Genomic DNA, 21,994 nt, shown 5'->3' on the forward strand with positions numbered 1-21,994 from the left:
TCAAATTGCTCCAAAACAAGTTGTATTTTATCAAGTGTAACCCACATTACATAATACGACTCTTAAACTGACTTTTTTACATAATAAAAAACATTTTTATTCATAACTTCTGTAGCCCTCTTGCTAGGCAGAAGAGGTGGGTGTTGTAACCTGGGCTTGTGGGTGTGGTTCTCACCTGTTGAGCTAATGGTAACCACCATATAACTTAACTACCCATACAAACCTTGTACTACATTAACCTCAATACTTAATATGTATACAATATCCAGTGAGTGGAGACAGACTCAAGCTTTAACAATGCGAAGGTTTATTTTAACAAATTAAAATAAAATGATGTTTTTTCCCCTAGTTCGCAATGTCCTTTAAACGAAAGTAAAACTCACCTTATTCGGTTATAAAAATAAATAAATAAAATATAACACAGAGGTCTGTATAATTAGTGAATTCCCTAAAATATAACAATATTATTACTTAAAATAAAACTCTCATTACTACACAAAGGTAATGAACTCTTACAACTTTGGTTTACCTTATACAATAATGAACTCACTCAATAAATTATATAACGTAAATAAATCACTGGAATTCACAAATCAGTCTATCAATAACTTCCCCAATACCTCTATTCAGATTAAACACTATTAATATTATACCCAATGCAGCAGCAAATCAATCCGTAAAATACCTGGAACTAACTTAGTGCAGAATATTAACTGTTATCTAGCACTAACACACACAGTACCTATCTACTGAGATGACCAGTCACTCTGGGCTGCAACGATTAGACGACATAATCGACAACGTCGACTATAAAAATTTGTCGACGTGGAATTTCATTGTCGACGCTTCGTTATTATTGCAAAGCACTAATGGAACTGCAGGGGGCGCAGCATCGCTTCCATTGCCTGCCGTGAGTGAAGTTGGTGCAAACAAAAAAGAACAGCATTAATGATGGTGCAGCGTGGAGTTTGTAAAGATGGAGAAGCAAATACAGTGGGCCGAGACATTCTAAGGTATGGGAGCATTTCAACCTAAATAAGCCGAAGAAACGAGCTGAATGCAGACACTGCAAAACAGAATTGTCATTCCACGGCAGCACTACAGTGATGCACGAGCACCTCAAACGCAAGCACCCTGCAGCCGTGATTGCCAGCGCTACTCCGGACATTTACGTTTTTACAGCGCTTCATGCTTTAGCCAACGTGGTTAATGTTTGTTAGCTAGCTAGTTTACCTATCGTAAAACTTGCTAAGAGTTCGCTATTTTTCAGGTTTGTTAGCTAACTAACGCATTAAGTGCAATAGTTAATCAGTGATTTATAGGAGTAACGTTATAAAACTTTATATACGTTTTTATAACATTATAGCCTAACGTTATTCTGTCTCATCTTGTATATTTTTTGCTCACGTTGATGAGAGCATTCATTCTAAATAATAAGCATTCTCCACTTAATGGTAGCTAGTTAGCTGGCATTAATTCACTCTATATTAATCCTGTTATGGTTTAGTTGATATAGCCAGTACATTATTTGTAATAAACTATGATTCATAACCTTCAGTTTGTGATCATTAATATAGCTTTTTGTTTTCTCTTTCTATTAATAGCACTAAGCAAAGGCATGTGGATGACTTTGTCCAGAAAAGAGGCTCATGCACCCCTCAAATGGCTGAGATCTTGACAGACAGCATCCTCAACATGTTTATCAATGACATGAGACCAATATCCATAGTTGGAGATGAAGGCTTTAAGAAGATGATAAACACATTCCACCCAGGTTACACCTTACCTTCCAGAACTCATTTTACCAAGCTCATGGAGGCAAAATATGAATATACTGTGGGTAAGGTTAAAGAATTTCTTAAGTCAACCAAGAACAAGATTTCCCTGACAGCTGATGCCTGGACCAGTGTTGCCACAGAGGCATATCTCGGCATCACTTGTCACTTTATAAGTGATGAGTGGGACCTCACTAGCTTCTGCCTCACAACATTGCCACTAGAAGAACGACACACTGGACCCAACATTGCTGCATGGATTAAGCAGACTGTGGAACTGTTTGAGATTCATCCAAACAAGATTATGGCCGTTGTCCCTGACAATGGCTCCAATATTGTGCTGGCAGCAAACATCTTGCAGGAAAAACATGGGTGGATGTCTGTCCGCTGCGCAGGCCACACTTTACAGTTGGTGGTCAATAATGCACTGAAACACCCTCAGATCAGTAAAGCACTGGGAGCTGCAAGGTGTCTCGTGGAGCACTTCAAACGAAGTGAACTGGCTTCAAGCAAGCTGAAAACCAAGCAAAAACAGATGGGGACCCCAGAACACAAACTTGTCCAGGACATTTCTACCAGGTGGAACAGCACCTATTATATGATGACTCGCCTGCTGGAACAGAGATAGCCACTCACTGCAACTCTGTCTGACCCAGCTGTAACACAAAGAGGGAAACAATACCTAGACCTCAAAGCTGATCAGTGGACACTGATAGAAGAACTGGTAAAAGCTCTTCAGGCCTTTGAATGTGCCACTGTCCACCTGAGTGGTGAAAACTATGTGACAGTCTCTTCCCTGCCTCCTTTGGTCAGAGGCCTTTTGAAGTCCACGCACACTACCTATGATACAGCTCCAGTGCGAGCCTTCCAGACAGCTGCTTCAGATGAGATCAGTGCACGTTGGTCAAAATTGGTCACTATCACAGATGATAACCCAAGTAAACTGATCATAGCAGCTGCGCTAGATCCACGTTTTCGAAAAATGAAATTCCTGGCACCAGAGGAGAGGTTTAATTTGCAAAATCAAGTTCAAACTCAGGCCTTACAGTGCATGGATGGAAGTAGTACTGTAAAGAACTTGATCACCAATGGGAAGGAAAAAGCCACAGCACCACCAGACAGGCATGCTGCAGCCTCAGCTGAGAGAACTCCAAGTACAGTAGGTCTGTTTCAGCTCTCGAGTCACTGCTAGGATGTGACTCAACAGACAGCGACAGTGAAACCAATGAGCAGGATGCGCAAAACCAACTAATAACTAATTAAGTAAGTTTTATTTATTTAAATAGGAACAGTGCTTATTAATAAACATTTAAAATCACATGTAACATGCCAGATTTAGCCACCAGGTTAATTTTCATATGTTGTCTTATGGCAGGTGCTAGCGTACTTTGGAGAGCAGCCCATCTCAAAGACAGAAAATCCCCTGTCTTGGTGGAAGTTGAATCAGGCAAAGTATCCAACTCTTGCATCATTGGCCAAATCATTCTTGTGTATTCCTGCTACTTCTACTCCTTCTGAGCGCCTCTTCTCAGCAGCGGGGAACATCGCCTCAAAGAAAATAACCAGCCTCGCTCCAGAGCATGTTAATATGCTCACGTTCCTGCATTACAATTTAAAGTTTTTGTAAGATATTGCTATTAGTTATTTTGGACTGGAAGAATTTCTAGGTGTTTTTTGTTCAATAGAGGCATTATTTGAACATTTGGACTTCCAGGTTCAGTAAAAATTCATACAGGATGCACTATTATTTACTTTTTCATACTTGAATGCATTTGTTACTTGTACAAACTTATAGAGCGGTTAGTATGTCCGAATACACAGTATACACAAAGAGGTACGCGAGAAGTACCCGGATGACCTACTTATTGGGCAGCCATGTTTGAGTATGCAAGCGATGCACACTTGCGGTCCGTTAATGTATCCCATAATGCAACTGGAGCTGCGTAGGCGTTCGAAGCGTAATAAGAAACAAGAAAGATAGCGGTCCTCTGTTTACAAGTGTAAGTAAGATAAATAAAACAAAACATTTTAATGACGAATAAATAACAAAAACACGATAAATATCCAAAAGTTTGGCGAGTGTGGTTTGTAATGAGTCTGTAACCATGGTGATATACTGTACGTCATCACGTCCCACGTCATCACTTGACGTTGGAAAGATGGCGGATGTAGTGCGTAGCAGTGTTGTGTGCATACTGCATACTTCTGTACTGGAAGTATGTACTTTTTTACCGGCAGAGTAGTGCATACTTCCTCCAATCTAGTACGTACTCTCTAAGTATTCGATTCCGGACGCAGCTTAAGACATGGGTTGTGACTCAACCCGGGGCTACACTTCAATAGCATTTAAAGTATTCAGCATATTAATAACTTCAATAGCTTTTAAAATATTCATTAAATTGCTCCAAAACAAGTTGTATTTCATCAAGTGTAACCCACATTACATACTACAATTCTTATACTGACACTTTTATCCGGTGGGCTATTCTCAGTGAAAAGAAGATTAATTAGATAAAAAGATTAACACTAAATTAGTTTTTTTTTTCATAGCTTTTTAATATGACATATATTCTACATTTGTCTGAACAGTTTATAATCCTAAACTAACATGTATGCACAAAACAAAAATGCTTCACTTCACATGTAGGGTTGTAACTAACGATTATTTTCTTAATCAATCTGGTGATTATGTTTTTGATTAATTGCTTAGTTGGATTACTTAAAATACAAAAACAGAAACAACATTTACAAAAAAACTATATTTAAATACATATTAAAACATCTGCAACACTGGTATGATTTCCTTTCTTAATTTTGTTTAATCAAGCTGGCTGTTTTTTTGGCATATTAAATACCGCCATGTATCTCATGAAATAATGCTATTTCACAATTTTCACTGTAAAATCACACATACGAGTAATTCAACCATTAAAGAAGAGCCACAGACACCTCTTGCACATTGAAGACTTAAATTAAATTAAAGACTGCAACATAACTTCAAGGAAGCTTTGTATTTTAGCTGCCCAGAATGACTCGGTTACAGTGTAAAATGTTTTACATGTACTGATAAATATGCAGAAATACTTAAAAAACCTCTTTGTTTACTTTGCAGATGGAGAATGCAGAGACACTAACTTTATTAGTTTTTTTTTTCTTATTTTCCATTTATTCATTTACATTAGAATTTATATACAGTATATATATTTCCATTTTCCATTGATTACTTTAAATTAATTGCTTGATAATAATAACATATAATAAATACAATATATTCTAACTGATTTTACCTCATGTTATAATGGATAGAAAAACTGAGGGATTGTTCTTTTTTTATTTTTCATTCATTCCATTAAATTTGATTGATGATGATAAAACATGTTTTAAAATAAATATGTTTGCATTGATTTTGCCTCCGTTTATGTCAGTATTATCACATGAATTGTTTGAATTAGACCATCATAGCAACTGTTATCACAGTGATTCAGATAATTTTTTTAATTAATGGTAATGTCTGAGGGGGTTGGGGGGGTTTAACGGTTAGAAGGTGGCAGTAAATACTTAATGACTGTATAAAATAATGACGGTAGAATTACTAAGTGAATGCACATGTAACGGGGTTGGAAGCATGAATGTGTGTGTGTGTGTGTATGTTGAGAATAAATGTGCAGAGTTAAACAGATTCTCTTTCTGCCGGCAATCTCCTTTATCCAATATATCACAGAGACAGAGGGATTAACATTATCTGTAGTTATGTTAAAAGTATGTTAAAGTAACATTTAAAACATTTAAAAATATTTTGGGTATGATCTTTAACTTGTATTAAATGTCTTGAGAATATTAAAAAAACTAACAAAAAACTGACAAAATAACGTTGAAGGAACATTCTAATAAAACATTCATACAACCAAAATGGAACGTTAAGGGAACGTTAAGGGAACGTTCAGAGAACCTTATTTAAAACGTTCTTAGAACATTCCAAGACAACGTTCCCAGAAAGTTAAATGATGGTTGCAAATGAGGTTTAGGTAACGTTCTGAGAACATCAGGAAAACTGGACAAAATAACATTGAGGGAACATTCCAATGCAACGTTCCCACAACCAAAATGGAACGTTTGGGGAACGTTCTCAGAATGTAATTTTGTTAGCTGGGATGTCTGCATGGGTTTCCACTGGGAGCTCTGGTTTCCTTCCACAGTCCAAAGACATTTAGGTAGATGAACTGGAGATGCAAAACTGCTGTTGCATGACGTTTAACTTGAACTGATGAATCATGTGTAACCTATAACTACCTGTTCTGCAATTAATGTAACCAAAATGTGAAACATTGAAATCCTAATAAAAGTTCAAATCCTAATAAATAATAAATAAATAAATTTCACCTTTTTACAACTAGAGCCCGTATAATGCGGCTCTTCGACCAGTGTTGCCAACTTAGCGACTTTGTCGCTATATTTAGCGACTTTTCAGACTTTTTTTTTTTTTTTCTGGTGTTATTGGAGACTTTTGGAGACTCGAACGTGAAAACACACATTGTTCTGCAGTTACGGTCAGTAGCACAGTCAGATTGGGCGGGTTTCCACCAAAATGAGCGGATTTTGTTGGAAATTGGCAGGGAAAAACACACTTTGGCAGGTGGACAAAATTTGGGCTGGTTTGTAATTATTTTGGCAGCTTAAAATATAAATAAAAAAAGCTATTGCTAAAGCAGGTGGAATATAAATAGGTCTCCCTTCTCCCACCACATCCAACCCGTTGTCAAAAGTTTGATTGACAGGTTATTCTTTCCAGTCCAAGACACTGTTGCCACGCCCATCAATACAGTGATTCATGTTAGACAAGTGATTTGAGTTGAATATGAAGGTAAGCAAGTCTCATATGTACGAGAGGTTGAACTTTCATTGCTTGCAAGTTTATTTTTATTTACATGCAAAGGGTTGTGTGTCCTAACAAATAATGCATTTTACAAACTTGGCAGGCTACTTTAAAGACATGCAAGCAAAAAAAATTTGTCCTTTATAATGTACTATAATTACTGATCTGTACATTTTAAGATGTTAATTTGTAGGTCATGATGGTTTAACTGGTTTATTATTTGTGAAATGCTAAACACCATCTGCTTATCCTGTGTTTTGGGCGTTTTTTCATGTATTTTGGCTGAAAATTACTGTCGCAATCTGGCAACCCTGCCCAGAGTAGCTCAGTATTTTCTTAAAAAACAAAAACAAACCACGAATTAACAGAAGAATGTTCATTTGTAGTTCTAAACATATTTAGGGTGTTTTTTTTACACTTTTTGTCTTTCCCACGATGTTATTCCTCTTCTACAGCGTCAATTACATGCAAATGGATCATATGCAAATTAGGCAATGACGTCATTTAGCGACTTCTAGCGACTTTTAGGACGGCCAATAGCTACTTTCCTTACTGAGGAGTTGGCAACACTGTCTTCGACGCGAGTCGGCTCTTCACGTTCACTTAAAATACATGATTCAAAGAGTCGACACATTCGCGAACGACACATCGCTCATACACAGTGTTTTGAAGATGATTGAAGGCAGTGAAAGCACACCGGCTAATAATGGCGAGTCTTTACATGAAGACGAGAATAAGTTTTATGATAAAAAGTGTATTTTCTGTAAGATAGTGAAGGGAGAGATGAACACCGAGCTGCTGCACCATGTAAGTGCCCATGGTTCTAACCACACATGAACTAGCTCAGGTTTGTTTACGTTAGTTAGCATGCTGGCTAACTAGCGAACGACACACCTGACCAAAATGATTCAGGTGAAATGTATTTAATTTATTATAATAATATAATATATAATATAATAATAATAATATGGAGTAAATATAGGTTCTTGGATTTGAAGGTAGACTGAAAGGTGAATAATCAACTACAGTTGAATCACAATGTTTTTTCCATGTTATATACATTTATGTCAAGGGGTGTATTTATATGTGTATTATATTTATAAATAAATAATCAAGTTTAATTATAACTTTTTTGTGTATTTGTCCATTTTTCTATTTTTAATTTGTCTTAGACAATGTTTTTTTTATCCCCAGCTACTTAAATATATCATTATTTTATGTGATTACAAAAATATATTAACTGTTTTATGACAGTTTTTGGCCTAATACCACTTGAGCATTGTTTGAATGGCATTGCCTTTTTGTATTGTCGCTGACCATTTACATCCTTTTATGTTAACCCAAATAGTAATGGATATGTTTGGCATCATAGTGAACCATGTAACACACAAGCCTTCTTATTCTGGTTCCATAAACATACACATGAGTTCAGGGTCTGTCAGTGACCTATTCTGTCACAAGATCTGAATCTTGTAGTGCATAAAAATAGTGCTGTTAATAAATAAATTCAGTTATTATTGATCCCAGGGTGGTACATACTTACTTAAACATACATAGGGTCAATTTTGTCAGTTTACCTTTTGCATGTTTCAGGTGGTGGGAGAAAAAAGTAGCCACGTAGACATAGGGAGGACTTGCAAAATTTCTCAAAGACGATGACCGGAAGTCAGTGATTACTGAACCCAGGACTTCTGGAACCATGTTGCTGTCAATTGACACACAATTTTCTAGCAAGTGCTAGAAAGAACTGTATTAAGTCCAGACTACTTTTATATCATTTGATTTCAGTTTAATCAATCGCTTTACCCTGGTCAGGGTTATTGTGGGTCTGGTTCCACCGGGAAACACTGGGCACAAGACAGGAATACCCTGGAAAGGGCGCCAATCCATCGCAGGGCTTCAGCCAGCCCCATCCCCCAGACATATAGTGTCTGTGTAGGCACCTGACCGGCCAATAGCATCAATGACATTTAATTTCAGATCTCAGCAGTGCTAGGTAAGTGTAATGGATTGCTGCACCACCTGAGCACTGCTTTCTTCCCAACCACCCCACTACTGTACAAGCAAAATACATTATGTTAAATTATTTATGTTTTTCTTCATATTTGTGAAAAACGCAAACACTTAATCTGAAATGAATTATACACAAACTATTATGTACAGTTTTGCTGTTCTAAAATCCAGCTGTTTCCCTAATTACATTTAGCAGTGCATGTTTCTGTTTAGTATTTTATTCTTTTTTTAATATTGTATTCTTTTCAGGATGAAGACATAACATGTTTCCGAGATATAAAACCTGGGGCTCCTCATCACTATCTTGTCGTACCAACGAAACATGTAGGAAACTGCAAAACACTCAACAAAGAACACATACCCCTAGGTAACAGCAGGATTTATTACTAAATGCTGGTTTGATTATAATTATCAGAGAGTGTGAATGTCTGTTAGTTCAACAGTGTAAAATGATTATAATTAAATTAATGTAATAAGAAGGTCAATTACAGACTTGGGTTAATTGATTTCATACAGCGTTTGTATTCAGCTTTGTGTATGTCTTCTTTACCTGTTTTTCTTAGTGGAGAAATTGGTGGAAACAGGAAAAGCAGTTCTTCAGAAGAACAATGTGACTGATTTAAGCGATGTCAGGTATTATGGAGTTAATTACAGACTTCTTTTGTTTTATTACATCAATTGGACAGTGGCGGCTCCTGCCAAATCTCTCAGTGGGGGCAATTGTTGCGATGATGGCCAAGGTGACCCGTTCAATGGGTAAATTAAAGCTTAAATAATTAACATCTTAAGTCATCTGTCAGTTTGCCCTCACAAATAACTTTGAACATGGAGAGAGAACAGCTTCACCATTAATCATAAAATTAAGTAAAGCTCTCACCCTAACAATTTAATTCAGTCATCATCAGCATTTTATTTTAGGTGCTAGCTGCTCCAATTAGGGTTGTCAACTTTCAGAACTGGAAATAAGGAACACCCTGGGCTGACGGGCTGACGAAAGGCATAGGGTGGAGGGTGGGATGGCAGGTGCACCTATAAAAAATATAACGGGTCTTACACCGTCATGGGAACATTATCAAAATGTTTTATTTAGGCTGTTTAACATTTATTATTTTCATTCTTTATAATAATAAATCAGAACCATATTTTAGACAAAACAACATAAAGAACATTATGTAACATTTTTTCTCAATAGTGCAAACAACATATTTACATAATCCAGCTTCACACTGACATGCAGCCCCGGTTCTGGATTGCGTTGCTTAGGGGGGCAGTGAAAAAAGTGCCGGACCTACTTGTGTTACTTTACTTTTGCCCTACACACGGCGTTACTAAGACTAAAAGTGAATACTACTTAAAATAATATCCAAATGCTTTTTCATTCCCACGGTAGCAGCAGTTTCCTTCTGTTTCATACATAACACCCTGTCTCAGTCTAATCTGCAGCATTTCTCTTCCATTGATAAAAATACGGAACACCACGTTTAGTTTCCAAATAAGGAACGATTACGTGTGACGTAAGTGCGTGCCCCCCAGGAAGTCATTCAAAATGCATTACAGTGCCTGCAGTACGAAAAAAAGAGCTTTAACATGAGAGTCTATGAGAGCGATCCGGGGCGATTTTCAGTTAGACTGCAGTTGCCCCAAAAGGGGCGGTACTGTACAGAACACAGCTTGACGCTGATTGGACTACGATATTCCGAGGCAAGACAGACTGTCCAGAACAGTCACAGCTAGTATAACACTGGTTGAATGTGATAGAAAAATGTATTCCCTTTCGCCCTTTGGTGGTGCGTCGCCCGATCGCCCTAATGAACGAGCCGCCCCTGCAATTGGATGTATTTTATAATTAAAGATGCATTGTTAGAACATTAAAAAAATAATGTCTGCAGCCTTACTTAATATTATATAATATAATATAAACACAATTGTCATAAAAAAAACTATTTATATGTATTTTTATTCTTGATTTTATTCGTACAAGAGGTTTGTATCAATTTCCTTTATTTACTCAAAGGATTTGATTATCACACAATGCTGGACAAATAGAAACAAGGTAAAAATGACTTAAACATAACATCAATCATGCCATAAATAACACAATCATGTATAAAGTGGTGTAAAACTCAAATAAATAAATATAAATAAATCACACAATGCACATAGTGAATATGTTCAGAATTCACACTGCAACTCTGTTCAGAATCATTTTTAAGTGACAGCAAAATGTACTGGCCAGTTTATTTAGCCATGTTTTTTGCAGGCTGTGGTTAATGTTTGTCAAAATGTTCTATCTACAGTGCTTAACATGAACTGTAAACCCGTTGCATGTGTGGAAAGTTCACAGTCACATGAACACATTGTTTTAGCAGTGTGTTTTATAGGGCTGCCACTAACGACTATTTTTCTATCGATTGATCTATAGACTATTTTATCGATTAGTCGATTAATCTAACAATTAATTTTCCTTAAAAAATTTTATTTCAGAGTCTCATTTATGCTTCTTTTAACAACACACTGTATGACATAATAATATGGCTCAAAACTAAATGTAAACAGGGTTTATGTCCATATTATCAAATTCTCAAGTGCTCCATATTAAACAAAGTGCAGCATGTGTTTATGGCATTCCGTACACAAAGCAAAGTGCTTAAACTTACAGCAGAAATAAAATAGAGGTAGGTATGTCTCATTAAATCCAATGTACAGTAAGGACAGAATGAGCCCAGATTCTAACCTACACATTCACTCAAAACTTACTTCCAATTCTAAGCAATGTAAACAAAGTGGTAAGTGTTAAGGCTCATTCATATGAGAAGCTTTTTGCGCTTTGATCTCCACGGCAACCGCAAAAATCACGAGCCCAACAGAGCAAGTGCGCGGTTGCTTCTCATGTGAATGCGCCCTAACTGAACTTGCTAAGAAATACGGTATTCTAGGATCTCCACGATTAAGAACTTTAATGAAACAATATAGAAGTAAAAATGTGCCCTAACTGAACTTGCTATGAAATACGGTATTCTAGGATCTCCACGATTAAGAACTTTAATGAAACAATATAGAAGTAAAAATGTGCCCTAACTGAACTTGCTATGAAATACGGTATTCTAGGATCTCCACGATTAAGAAGTTTAATGAAACAATATAGAAGTAAAAATGCGCCATAACTGAACTTGCTAAGAAATACGGTATTCTAGGATCTCCACGATTAAGAAGTTTAATGAAACAATATAGAAGTAAAAATGTGCCTTAACTGAACTTGCTAAGAAATACGGTATTCTAGGATCTCCACGATTAAGAAGTTTAATGAAACAATATAGAAGTAAAAATGTGCCTTAACTGAACTTGCTAAGAAATACGGTATTCTAGGATCTCCACGATTAAGAAGTTTAATGAAACAATATAGAAGTAAAAATGTGCCTTAACTGAACTTGCTAAGAAATACGGTATTCTAGGATCTCCACGATTAAGAAGTTTAATGAAACAATATAGAAGTAAAAATGTGCCCTAACTGAACTTGCTAAGAAATACGGTATTCTAGGATCTCCACGATTAAGAAGTTTAATGAAACAATATAGAAGTAAAAATGTGCCCTAACTGAACTTGCTTAGGAATACAGTATTCTAGGATCTCCACGATTAAGAAGTTTAATGAAACAATATAGAAGTAAAAATGTGCCCTAACTGAACTTGCTTAGGAATACAGTATTCTAGGATCTCCACGATTAAGAAGTTTAATGAAACAATATAGAAGTAAAAATGTGCCCTAACTGAACTTGCTTAGGAATACAGTATTCTAGGATCTCCACGATTAAGAAGTTTAATGAAACAATATAGAAGTAAAAATGTGCCCTAACTGAACTTGCTTAGGAATACAGTATTCTAGGATCTCCACGATTAAGAAGTTTAATGAAACAATATAGAAGTAAAAATGTGCCCTAACTGAACTTGCTTAGGAATACAGTATTCTAGGATCTCCACGATTAAGAAGTTTAATGAAACAATATAGAAGTAAAAATGCGCCATAACTGAACTCGCTAAGAAAAACGGTATTCTAGGATCTCCGCGATTAAGAAGTTTAATGAAACAATATAGAAGTAAAAATGTGCCTTAACTGAACTTGCTAAGAAATACGGTATTCTAGGATCTCCGCGATTTAGAAGTTTAATGAAACAATATAGACGTGCAACATTGTGCTAGTGCTGCTGTGGCACCATCAAAGCTTTGCACAGTGTACAAACCACCTTTTTGTTTTGTGCCAGTTCTAAGTATTCCCAAACTTTTGATGATTTGGGTCTTGGAAAACTTTTAGCTTTTCTTTGAAAGCTCTCTACAATCGACTTCTGACTCTGCTGCAGACGGCATTTTTTAAGACTGCACTTAATGCCTGCAACCAGTGACTGGACAAAATACGACTTGGGTCATGCACGCGGTAAGTAGTGCTGAGGGAAATCATATGAACACTTATATGAATGTAATGTTGTAGAAATGAAAAAGGATAATTTATGAACGTAGTTTTAAAAACGATGCATCGTCGACGTCATCGACTAGTCGACCAATCACGGCAGCCCTAGGGTTTTACCTTATTGTGTTCTCCAGATATTTGAACTATAGTAAGAACAATTAAATCCTCCAGTCCACCTTTTAATCTACATTTATACATATTTGTTGGCAAGTTGGTGTCGATTACATTTGTCCACTGTCTTCGAGTTGCATTCCAGTTGGTACAGTGTTTAATAGAAGTAAAAATGTGCCCTAACTGAACTTGCTTAGGAATACAGTATTCTAGGATCTCCACGATTAAGAAGTTTAATGAAACAATATAGAAGTAAAAATGTGCCCTAACTGAACTTGCTTAGGAATACAGTATTCTAGGATCTCCACGATTAAGAAGTTTAATGAAACAATATAGAAGTAAAAATGTGCCTTAACTGAACTTGCTTAGGAATACAGTATTCTAGGATCTCCACGATTAAGAAGTTTAATGAAACAATATAGAAGTAAAAATGCGCCATAACTGAACTCGCTTAGGAATACAGTATTCTAGGATCTCCACGATTAAGAAGTTTAATGAAACAATATAGAAGTAAAAATGCGCCATAACTGAACTCGCTAAGAAAAACGGTATTCTAGGATCTCCGCGATTAAGAAGTTTAATGAAACAATATAGAAGTAAAAATGTGCCTTAACTGAACTTGCTAAGAAATACGGTATTCTAGGATCTCCACGATTAAGAAGTTTAATGAAACAATATAGAAGTAAAAATGTGCCCTAACTGAACTTGCTTAGGAATACAGTATTCTAGGATCTCCACGATTAAGAAGTTTAATGAAACAATATAGAAGTAAAAATGTGCCTTAACTGAACTTGCTTAGGAATACAGTATTCTAGGATCTCCACGATTAAGAAGTTTAATGAAACAATATAGAAGTAAAAATGCGCCATAACTGAACTCGCTTAGGAATACAGTATTCTAGGATCTCCACGATTAAGAAGTTTAATGAAACAATATAGAAGTAAAAATGCGCCATAACTGAACTCGCTAAGAAAAACGGTATTCTAGGATCTCCGCGATTAAGAAGTTTAATGAAACAATATAGAAGTAAAAATGTGCCTTAACTGAACTTGCTAAGAAATACGGTATTCTAGGATCTCCACGATTAAGAAGTTTAATGAAACAATATAGAAGTAAAAATGCGCCATAACTGAACTCGCTAAGAAAAACGGTATTCTAGGATCTCCACGATTAAGAAGTTTAATGAAACAATATAGAAGTAAAAATGTGCCTTAACTGAACTTGCTAAGAAATACGGTATTCTAGGATCTCCGCGATTAAGAAGTTTAATGAAACAATATAGAAGTAAAAATGTGCCTTAACTGAACTTGCTAAGAAATACGGTATTCTAGGATCTCCGCGATTAAGAAGTTTAATGAAACAATATAGAAGTAAAAATGTGCCTTAACTGAACTCGCTAAGAAATACGGTATTCTAGGATCTCCACGATTAAGAAGTTTAATGAAACAATATAGAAGTAAAAATGCGCCATAACTGAACTCGCTAAGAAAAACGGTATTCTAGGATCTCCGCGATTAAGAAGTTTAATGAAACAATATAGAAGTAAAAATGTGCCTTAACTGAACTTGCTAAGAAATACGGTATTCTAGGATCTCCGCGATTTAGAAGTTTAATGAAACAATATAGAAGTAAAAATGTGCCTTAACTGAACTCGCTTAGGAATACAGTATTCTAGGATCTCCACGATTAAGAAGTTTAATGAAACAATATAGAAGTAAAAATGTGCCTTAACTGAACTTGCTAAGAAATACGGTATTCTAGGATCTCCGCGATTTAGAAGTTTAATGAAACAATATAGAAGTAAAAATGTGCCTTAACTGAACTCGCTTAGGAATACAGTATTCTAGGATCTCCACGATTTAGAAGTTTAATGAAACAATATAGAAGTAAAAATGTGCCTTAACTGAACTTGCTAAGAAATACGGTATTCTAGGATCTCCGCGATTTAGAAGTTTAATGAAACAATATAGAAGTAAAAATGTGCCTTAACTGAACTCGCTAAGAAAAACGGTATTCTAGGATCTCCGCGATTAAGAAGTTTAATGAAACAATATAGAAGTAAAAATGTGCCTTAACTGAACTTGCTAAGAAATACGGTATTCTAGGATCTCCGCGATTTAGAAGTTTAATGAAACAATATAGAAGTAAAAATGTGCCTTAACTGAACTCGCTTAGGAATACAGTATTCTAGGATCTCCACGATTAAGAAGTTTAATGAAACAATATAGAAGTAAAAATGTGCCTTAACTGAACTTGCTAAGAAATACGGTATTCTAGGATCTCCGCGATTTAGAAGTTTAATGAAACAATATAGAAGTAAAAATGTGCCTTAACTGAACTCGCTTAGGAATACAGTATTCTAGGATCTCCTCGATTTAGAAGTTTAATGAAACAATATAGAAGTAAAAATGTGCCTTAACTGAACTTGCTAAGAAATACGGTATTCTAGGATCTCCACGATTTAGAAGTTTAATGAAACAATATAGAAGTAAAAATGCGCCATAACTGAACTCGCTAAGAAAAACGGTATTCTAGGATCTCCACGATTAAGAAGTTTAATGAAACAATATAGAAGTAAAAATGTGCCTTAACTGAACTTGCTAAGAAATACGGTATTCTAGGATCTCCACGATTTAGAAGTTTAATGAAACAATATAGACGTGCAACATTGTGCTAGTGCTGCTGTGGCACCATCAAAGCTTTGCACAGTGTACAAACCACCTTTTTGTTTTGTGCCAGTTCTAAGTATTCCCAAACTTTTGATGATTTGGGTCTTGGAAAACTTTTAGCTTTTCTTTGAAAGCTCTCTACAATCGACTTCTGACTCTGCTGCAGACGGCATTTTTTAAGACTGCACTTAATGCCTGCAACCAGTGACTGGACAAAATACGACTTGGGTCATGCACGCGGTAAGTAGTGCTGAGGGAAATCATATGAACACTTATATGAATGTAATGTTGTAGAAATGAAAAAGGATAATTTATGAACGTAGTTTTAAAAACGATGCATCGTCGACGTCATCGACTAGTCGACCAATCACGGCAGCCCTAGGGTTTTACCTTATTGTGTTCTCCAGATATTTGAACTATAGTAAGAACAATTAAATCCTCCAGTCCACCTTTTAATCTACATTTATACATATTTGTTGGCAAGTTGGTGTCGATTACATTTGTCCACTGTCTTCGAGTTGCATTCCAGTTGGTACAGTGTTTAATAGACTCAATGCACTGTCTCTGAGGGATAATAAGCTGGACTGTGAGTCTCCCATATGCTTACTGTCTGTTATTGTTGCAGGCGTGATAATTGAAGGAATTCAGAGAGCATACGTCGTTCTTCTGTGTGTGTTTAAGCTTTTTAAAGGAATTCAGTGCTGTTCAGTAAAAAGATGCAGCAAGTGGATGCACACTGGTCAGTCTGGTTTGTGCTAGCCTGTGGTCCTCTTCAACAAGAGAGGGTGTGGTTCATAACGCAGATGTTGGAGGATTAAACATGTTTAAATTGGGAGAAAGAATAACAATACCAATAATAAAAATACAATAAAAAAAAAGGAAAAAGTTTGGTACAGTCTGGCTTATTAGTAGATGTTCTAATCAAATGCACATTTTATTATTTGTGATCATTATTTATAATGAATCATTATAAACTATTTATTTATAATGAATAATTGTGTTAGCACTGCAGGCTGTTCTGTAGTTTGGATTTTACAGATGTATTTAGATGAGTCTTTATTTTTTATTCAAACATTCAAATTTTAAAGACAGTACATTGGTAAGGTTTTCAGCTGCTTACCCACTTCTGCAAGCAAATACAAGCATCTGTTTGACTATTTGTTTATTTGAATAATTGTGCCTATTCCTGATTTTTTTGTGTACCCTGACTTCATATAAGGTCTCGCATAAGGTTTTGATGATTGTCTGTTTTAGATTTGGCTTTCACTGGCCTCCATTCCAATCTGTTCAGCATCTTCACCTCCATGTGTTGGCACCTGCCAGTCAAATGGGTTTTATGTCTCGTTTCATCTACCGTCTAGATTCCTACTGGTTTATAACGGTAAGTAATCTGAACAAATGCCTAATAAGTGGTTTTGGATTGTTCTGTTAAAAACAGATTAGTCCAGAAATTGTGAGAAATCATGTTAGGTTTGCTGATTATAGACTGTAAATCTAGTTTAAGCCTACTCAGACTTTGCTTTGTCTGACCCTTTCTCCAATGAAAAGCAAGCATTATTATTTTGAATTGAGATGTGGCCGTGAATGAAGGCCTCTTTTGTTTCTCAGCCTTAGCAAAACACTGTGGCTGTAGTAAGAATCTGTGAGCGAGTAAATCAGCTAATCTGGAATTATTCTTTTAGTCATTCTTTAAATAAAATGATATACATCTTTCAGCATATTACATTATATAGACTCAATTCTATTTGGAGGAAAAATCTGGATGAGTGGACATTGTGGTTTCTGTATTAATCGGGGGAACACTCATCTCATTCATCAATAAGGCAGAACTTTAAAGTCAATTATTTCTCATACTATCAAATTCACAGGAGAAAGTTTACATGTATATATACAGGGGTTGGACAAAATAACTGAAACACCTGGTTTTAGACCACAATAATTTATTAGTATGGTGTAGGGCCTCCTTTTGCAGCCAATACAGCGTCAATTCATCTTGGAAATGACATATACAAGTCCTGCACAGTGGTCAGAGGGATTTTAAGCCATTCTTCTTGCAGGATAGTGGCCAGGTCACTACGTGATGCTGGTGGAGGAAAACGTTTCCTGACTCGCTTCTCCAAAACACCCCAAAGTGGCTCAATAATATTTAGATCTGGTGACTGTGCAGGCCATGGGAGATGTTCAACTTCACTTTCATGTTCATCAAACCAATCTTTCACCAGTCTTGCTGTGTGTATTGGTGCATTGTCATCCTGATACACGGCACCGCCATTGGATGCACATGGTCCTCCAGAATGGTTCGGTAGTCCTTGGCAGTGACGCGCCCATCTAGCACAAGTATTGGGCCAAGGGAATGCCATGATATGGCAGCCCAAACCATCACTGATCCACCCCCATGCTTCACTCTGGGCATGCAACAGTCTGGGTGGCACGCTTCTTTGGGGCTTCTCCACACCGTAACTCTCCCGGATGTGGGGAAAACAGTAAAGGTGGACTCATCAGAGAACAATACATGTTTCACATTGTCCACAGCCCAAGATTTGCGCTCCTTGCACCATTGAAACCGACGTTTGGCATTGGCACGAGTGACCAAAGGTTTGGCTATAGCAGCCCGGCCGTGTATATTGACCCTGTGGAGCTCCCGACGGACAGTTCTGGTGGAAACAGGAGAGTTGAGGTGCACATTTAATTCTGCCGTGATTTGGGCAGCCGTGGTTTTATGTTTTTTGGATACAATCCGGGTTAGCACCCGAACATCCCTTTCAGACAGCTTCCTCTTGCGTCCACAGTTAATCCTGTTGGATGTGGTTTGTCCTTCTTGGTGGTATGCTGACATTACCCTGGATACCGTGGCTCTTGATACATCACAAAGACTTGCTGTCTTGGTCACAGATGCGCCAGCAAGACGTGCACCAACAATTTGTCCTCTTTTGAACTCTGGTATGTCACCCATAATGTTGTGTGCATTGCAATATTTTGAGCAAAACTGTGCTCTTACCCTGCTAATTGAACCTTCACACTCTGCTCTTACTGGTGCAATGTGTAATTAATGAAGATTGGCCACCAGACTGGTCCAATTTAGCCATGAAACCTCCCACACTAAAATGACAGGTGTTTCAGTTATTTTGTCCAACCCCTGTATATAGTCATGGTCCAATCTCCATTATTCCCCATCTTTGTGTGGTGCCATGAGCAGCCAGCAGATGTCATAATTGCAGCAGTAATAAGGAATTGAGATTTGAACTTTAGAGTAAAGGATGTCAGCTTTGGTGTCTAGTGTGTTTTACTGCTGTGCCTTTTAAGACACCTCTTCTAATGCTTAATGCTAATACAATGTAGGTAGGAAAATTTAATATTTTAAGGATTTGTGGGAGAAATGAATATTTCATAAATATTTTGTATGTGTTTTATATTGCTATTATTTACTGTAATTAAGCTGTATTCATATTGTACATAGTATCAGCCATCTTTCAAAAATATAGAATGAAGTTGCTAGCACTGCTGGTTATTTAAACATCCTTAACAATGATCACTAAAACTATTTATTCATGCACTGGGGTGGGTGAAGCAGCTAGGTCTTATGCAACTAACTTTAAGTCTTGCTGGTTCATTCTGTTTCATTGGCCACTCAACAGACAAAAGTAGCCATATCTAAAGAAGGCAAGAGCGGAAGGGAAGTTATCCACACTGCCTGGGTAATGTGCTTGCATTTGAATGCAGTCACAGTAAAGAATTACTAGATAAATACACTACATAACAAGGTATTTATTAATAATTTAAAACACAAATGACATCACTTTTCTACATAGTGAGCTTCCGATGCATTTTCCCAGCGTCGTACCAACTTTTTAATGCCATCAGCAAAAAATGTTTTTGGTTGAGCGTGTAGCCACTGATGTACCGCTGCTTTCACATCATCATCACACAAAAGTATTAACATTATCTACTAATAGTCCAATGTTTAAAGGCTCGTCCCATAGTACAACCTGGTACGCTAGTACACCTCTTCCCCAAGTAAGTGATGCACACACATCTGGCCATCCACACGATGTAAAAGAAAATGTAATTCATCAGACTAGCCCATCTTCTTCAATTGCTCCTTGGTTTAGGTCTGATGGCTATTTTGGCACCCACTGCAATACCCATGGTCGGATCTTTACATACATGTGCATAATGCATATACCAATAATTTATTTACATGATTGTTTACTTTAGGCTATTGAGTCCTGTGATAAACCAACATGGGCTGTTTGGGATCTATTTTGTTAAGCATGATAATATAAAAATACCCTACTGTAGTACTATCTCAATGTATGGGCGACACAGTGGCTAAGTGGGTAGCACTGTCGCCTCACAGCAAAAAGGTCCTGGGTTCGATCCCCAGGTGGGGCAGTCCGGTTCCTTTCTGTGTGGAGTTTGCATGTTCTCCCCGTGTCTGCGTGGGTTTACTCCGGGTGCTCCGGTTTCCACCCACAGTCCAAAGACATGCAAGTGAGGTAAATTGGAGACACTACATTGTCCATGACCGTGTTTGATATTATCTTGTGAACCAATGAACCTTGTGTTATGAGTAACTACCGTTTCTGTCATGAATGTAACCAAAGTGTAAAACATGACGTAAAATCCTAATAAACAAACATCTCGATGTATACTTTATGTAAGTAGCTTGATGAGGACCCGATAATCTTGCCGTATCTAGCCACTGATGCATCGCTGATTTCACATCATCACATCATCAAAATCTTCTTCCCCTTGAATCTTCTTTGAGTGTCCAAAAAGGTGAAATCAGATGGTGCTAAATCCGGACTATAAGCTCTCGCTCAGTCTCTCAGACACGACCAATTACTACTCCTCCCGCCCTCACCGTTTCCAACCAAAATATAAAAGTGTGGAAACTTTTTGAAAAACCCTTGTTCTTTTCAACCAGTAATGTTCTTTTGCTATAATAACGATGCTGATTTTGATTTATTTAAAGGATTAACGTCACTGTTAAAATGAGGTACTGTAAGCCATTATTTAAACATTGAGATATAAAGGTATTAACATTATCTACTAATAGTCCAACGTTTAAAGGCCCCACGTGTCTTGTTCCACAATCTGTTTACCACTGAATTGAATTGTATGTTGTATAAGGTATCACAATAACACACTGTCAATATTTCTCTATTACAGGCAGACCAGTTGTTGCAAAGACTCAACTCAACAGAAGTATGAAAATGTCAGACTTAGCTTTGGGAATGTAAGTGGATATACTCTGTACCTAAGGTGACACTCAGCATGCTAGATTGTCCTTCTGATTGCTAATTTGTGATGTTTTTACTGATTTTTGGACAATTTTAACTGAAAAGTGAGAATACTGCCTCAAAACAATGTCAGTTAAAACAGCATGGTGCCATTTAACTGAGTTTACTGAAGAAAAACCCTTAACAACATCTGGCCCTGTGCCTTCTTTCTTATTAACCAAATATAAACGATTATAAGATTTATTTAATGTGTTTAACAACCAATTGGTTTAAGATAGTATTAAATAAATGTACTAAGAATAAGCTGCTGCATTATAGACATTATGGTTGTGCTGGAGAACATGTAGATCTTTAAGAATGTAAATTATTGTATTGTATGCATATATATTGTAATTGTAATAAATAAAATAATTTAAAAAAATCTCAGACTGGTGGAAAGGTTTCATGTTGTTATATTATTTAAGAAATATATACACGTGTATCTTTGAGACTGACAGTATTGTGCATGACTGATATGATATTAATGTAAATTCAAACAAGTGTTAAACACTTTTATATTATTGTTTGATATATTGCCCGCACATACATTCAATTAGAAATACAATACATAATGTCTTTGCTACACAAGTATATACACTGTTCAGCCATAACATTAAAACCACCTGATTAATATTGTGTAGGTCCCTAGTGTGCTGTGAAAACAGCTCTGATCTGTTGGAGCAAGTGGGTAGCACTGTCGCCTCACAGCAAGAAGGTCCTGGGTTTGATCCCCAGGTGGGGCAGTCCGGGTCCTTTCTGTGTGGAGTCTGCATGTTCTCCCCGTGCCTGCGTGGGTTTACTCCGGGTGCT

At 36.7% G+C, this 21,994-nt stretch overlaps 1 protein-coding gene across 1 annotated transcript; it reads left to right on the plus strand.

Annotated features, from left to right (window-relative positions):
- Window positions 1–7,273: 7,273 nt before the first annotated feature.
- hint3 (histidine triad nucleotide binding protein 3) lies at window positions 7,274–21,569 on the plus strand. Its single transcript, XM_062992125.1, has 5 exons — window positions 7,274–7,455; window positions 8,911–9,028; window positions 9,225–9,294; window positions 17,157–17,283; window positions 21,075–21,569. The coding sequence occupies exons 1-5, from the start codon at window positions 7,321–7,323 to the stop codon at window positions 21,114–21,116; spliced, it is 492 nt and encodes a 163-aa protein (XP_062848195.1). The 5' UTR covers window positions 7,274–7,320; the 3' UTR covers window positions 21,117–21,569.
- The last annotated feature ends 425 nt before the right edge of the window (window positions 21,570–21,994 follow it).

Source organism: Trichomycterus rosablanca, chromosome 3 (genome assembly GCF_030014385.1).
Source record: "Trichomycterus rosablanca isolate fTriRos1 chromosome 3, fTriRos1.hap1, whole genome shotgun sequence".
NCBI classification, from domain to species: Eukaryota; Metazoa; Chordata; class Actinopteri; order Siluriformes; family Trichomycteridae; genus Trichomycterus; species Trichomycterus rosablanca.

Bases quoted from the DNA above. Each gene is read 5' to 3' on its own strand.
- hint3 (XM_062992125.1), top strand. From the start codon at position 7,321: ATGATTGAAGGCAGTGAAAGCACACCGGCTAATAATGGCGAGTCTTTA. The intron at 9,029-9,224 runs GTAACAGCAGGA...TGTTTTTCTTAG, and splicing joins CAAAGAACACATACCCCTAG to TGGAGAAATTGGTGGAAACA. The intron at 9,295-17,156 runs GTATTATGGAGT...TGTCTGTTTTAG, and splicing joins ACTGATTTAAGCGATGTCAG to ATTTGGCTTTCACTGGCCTC.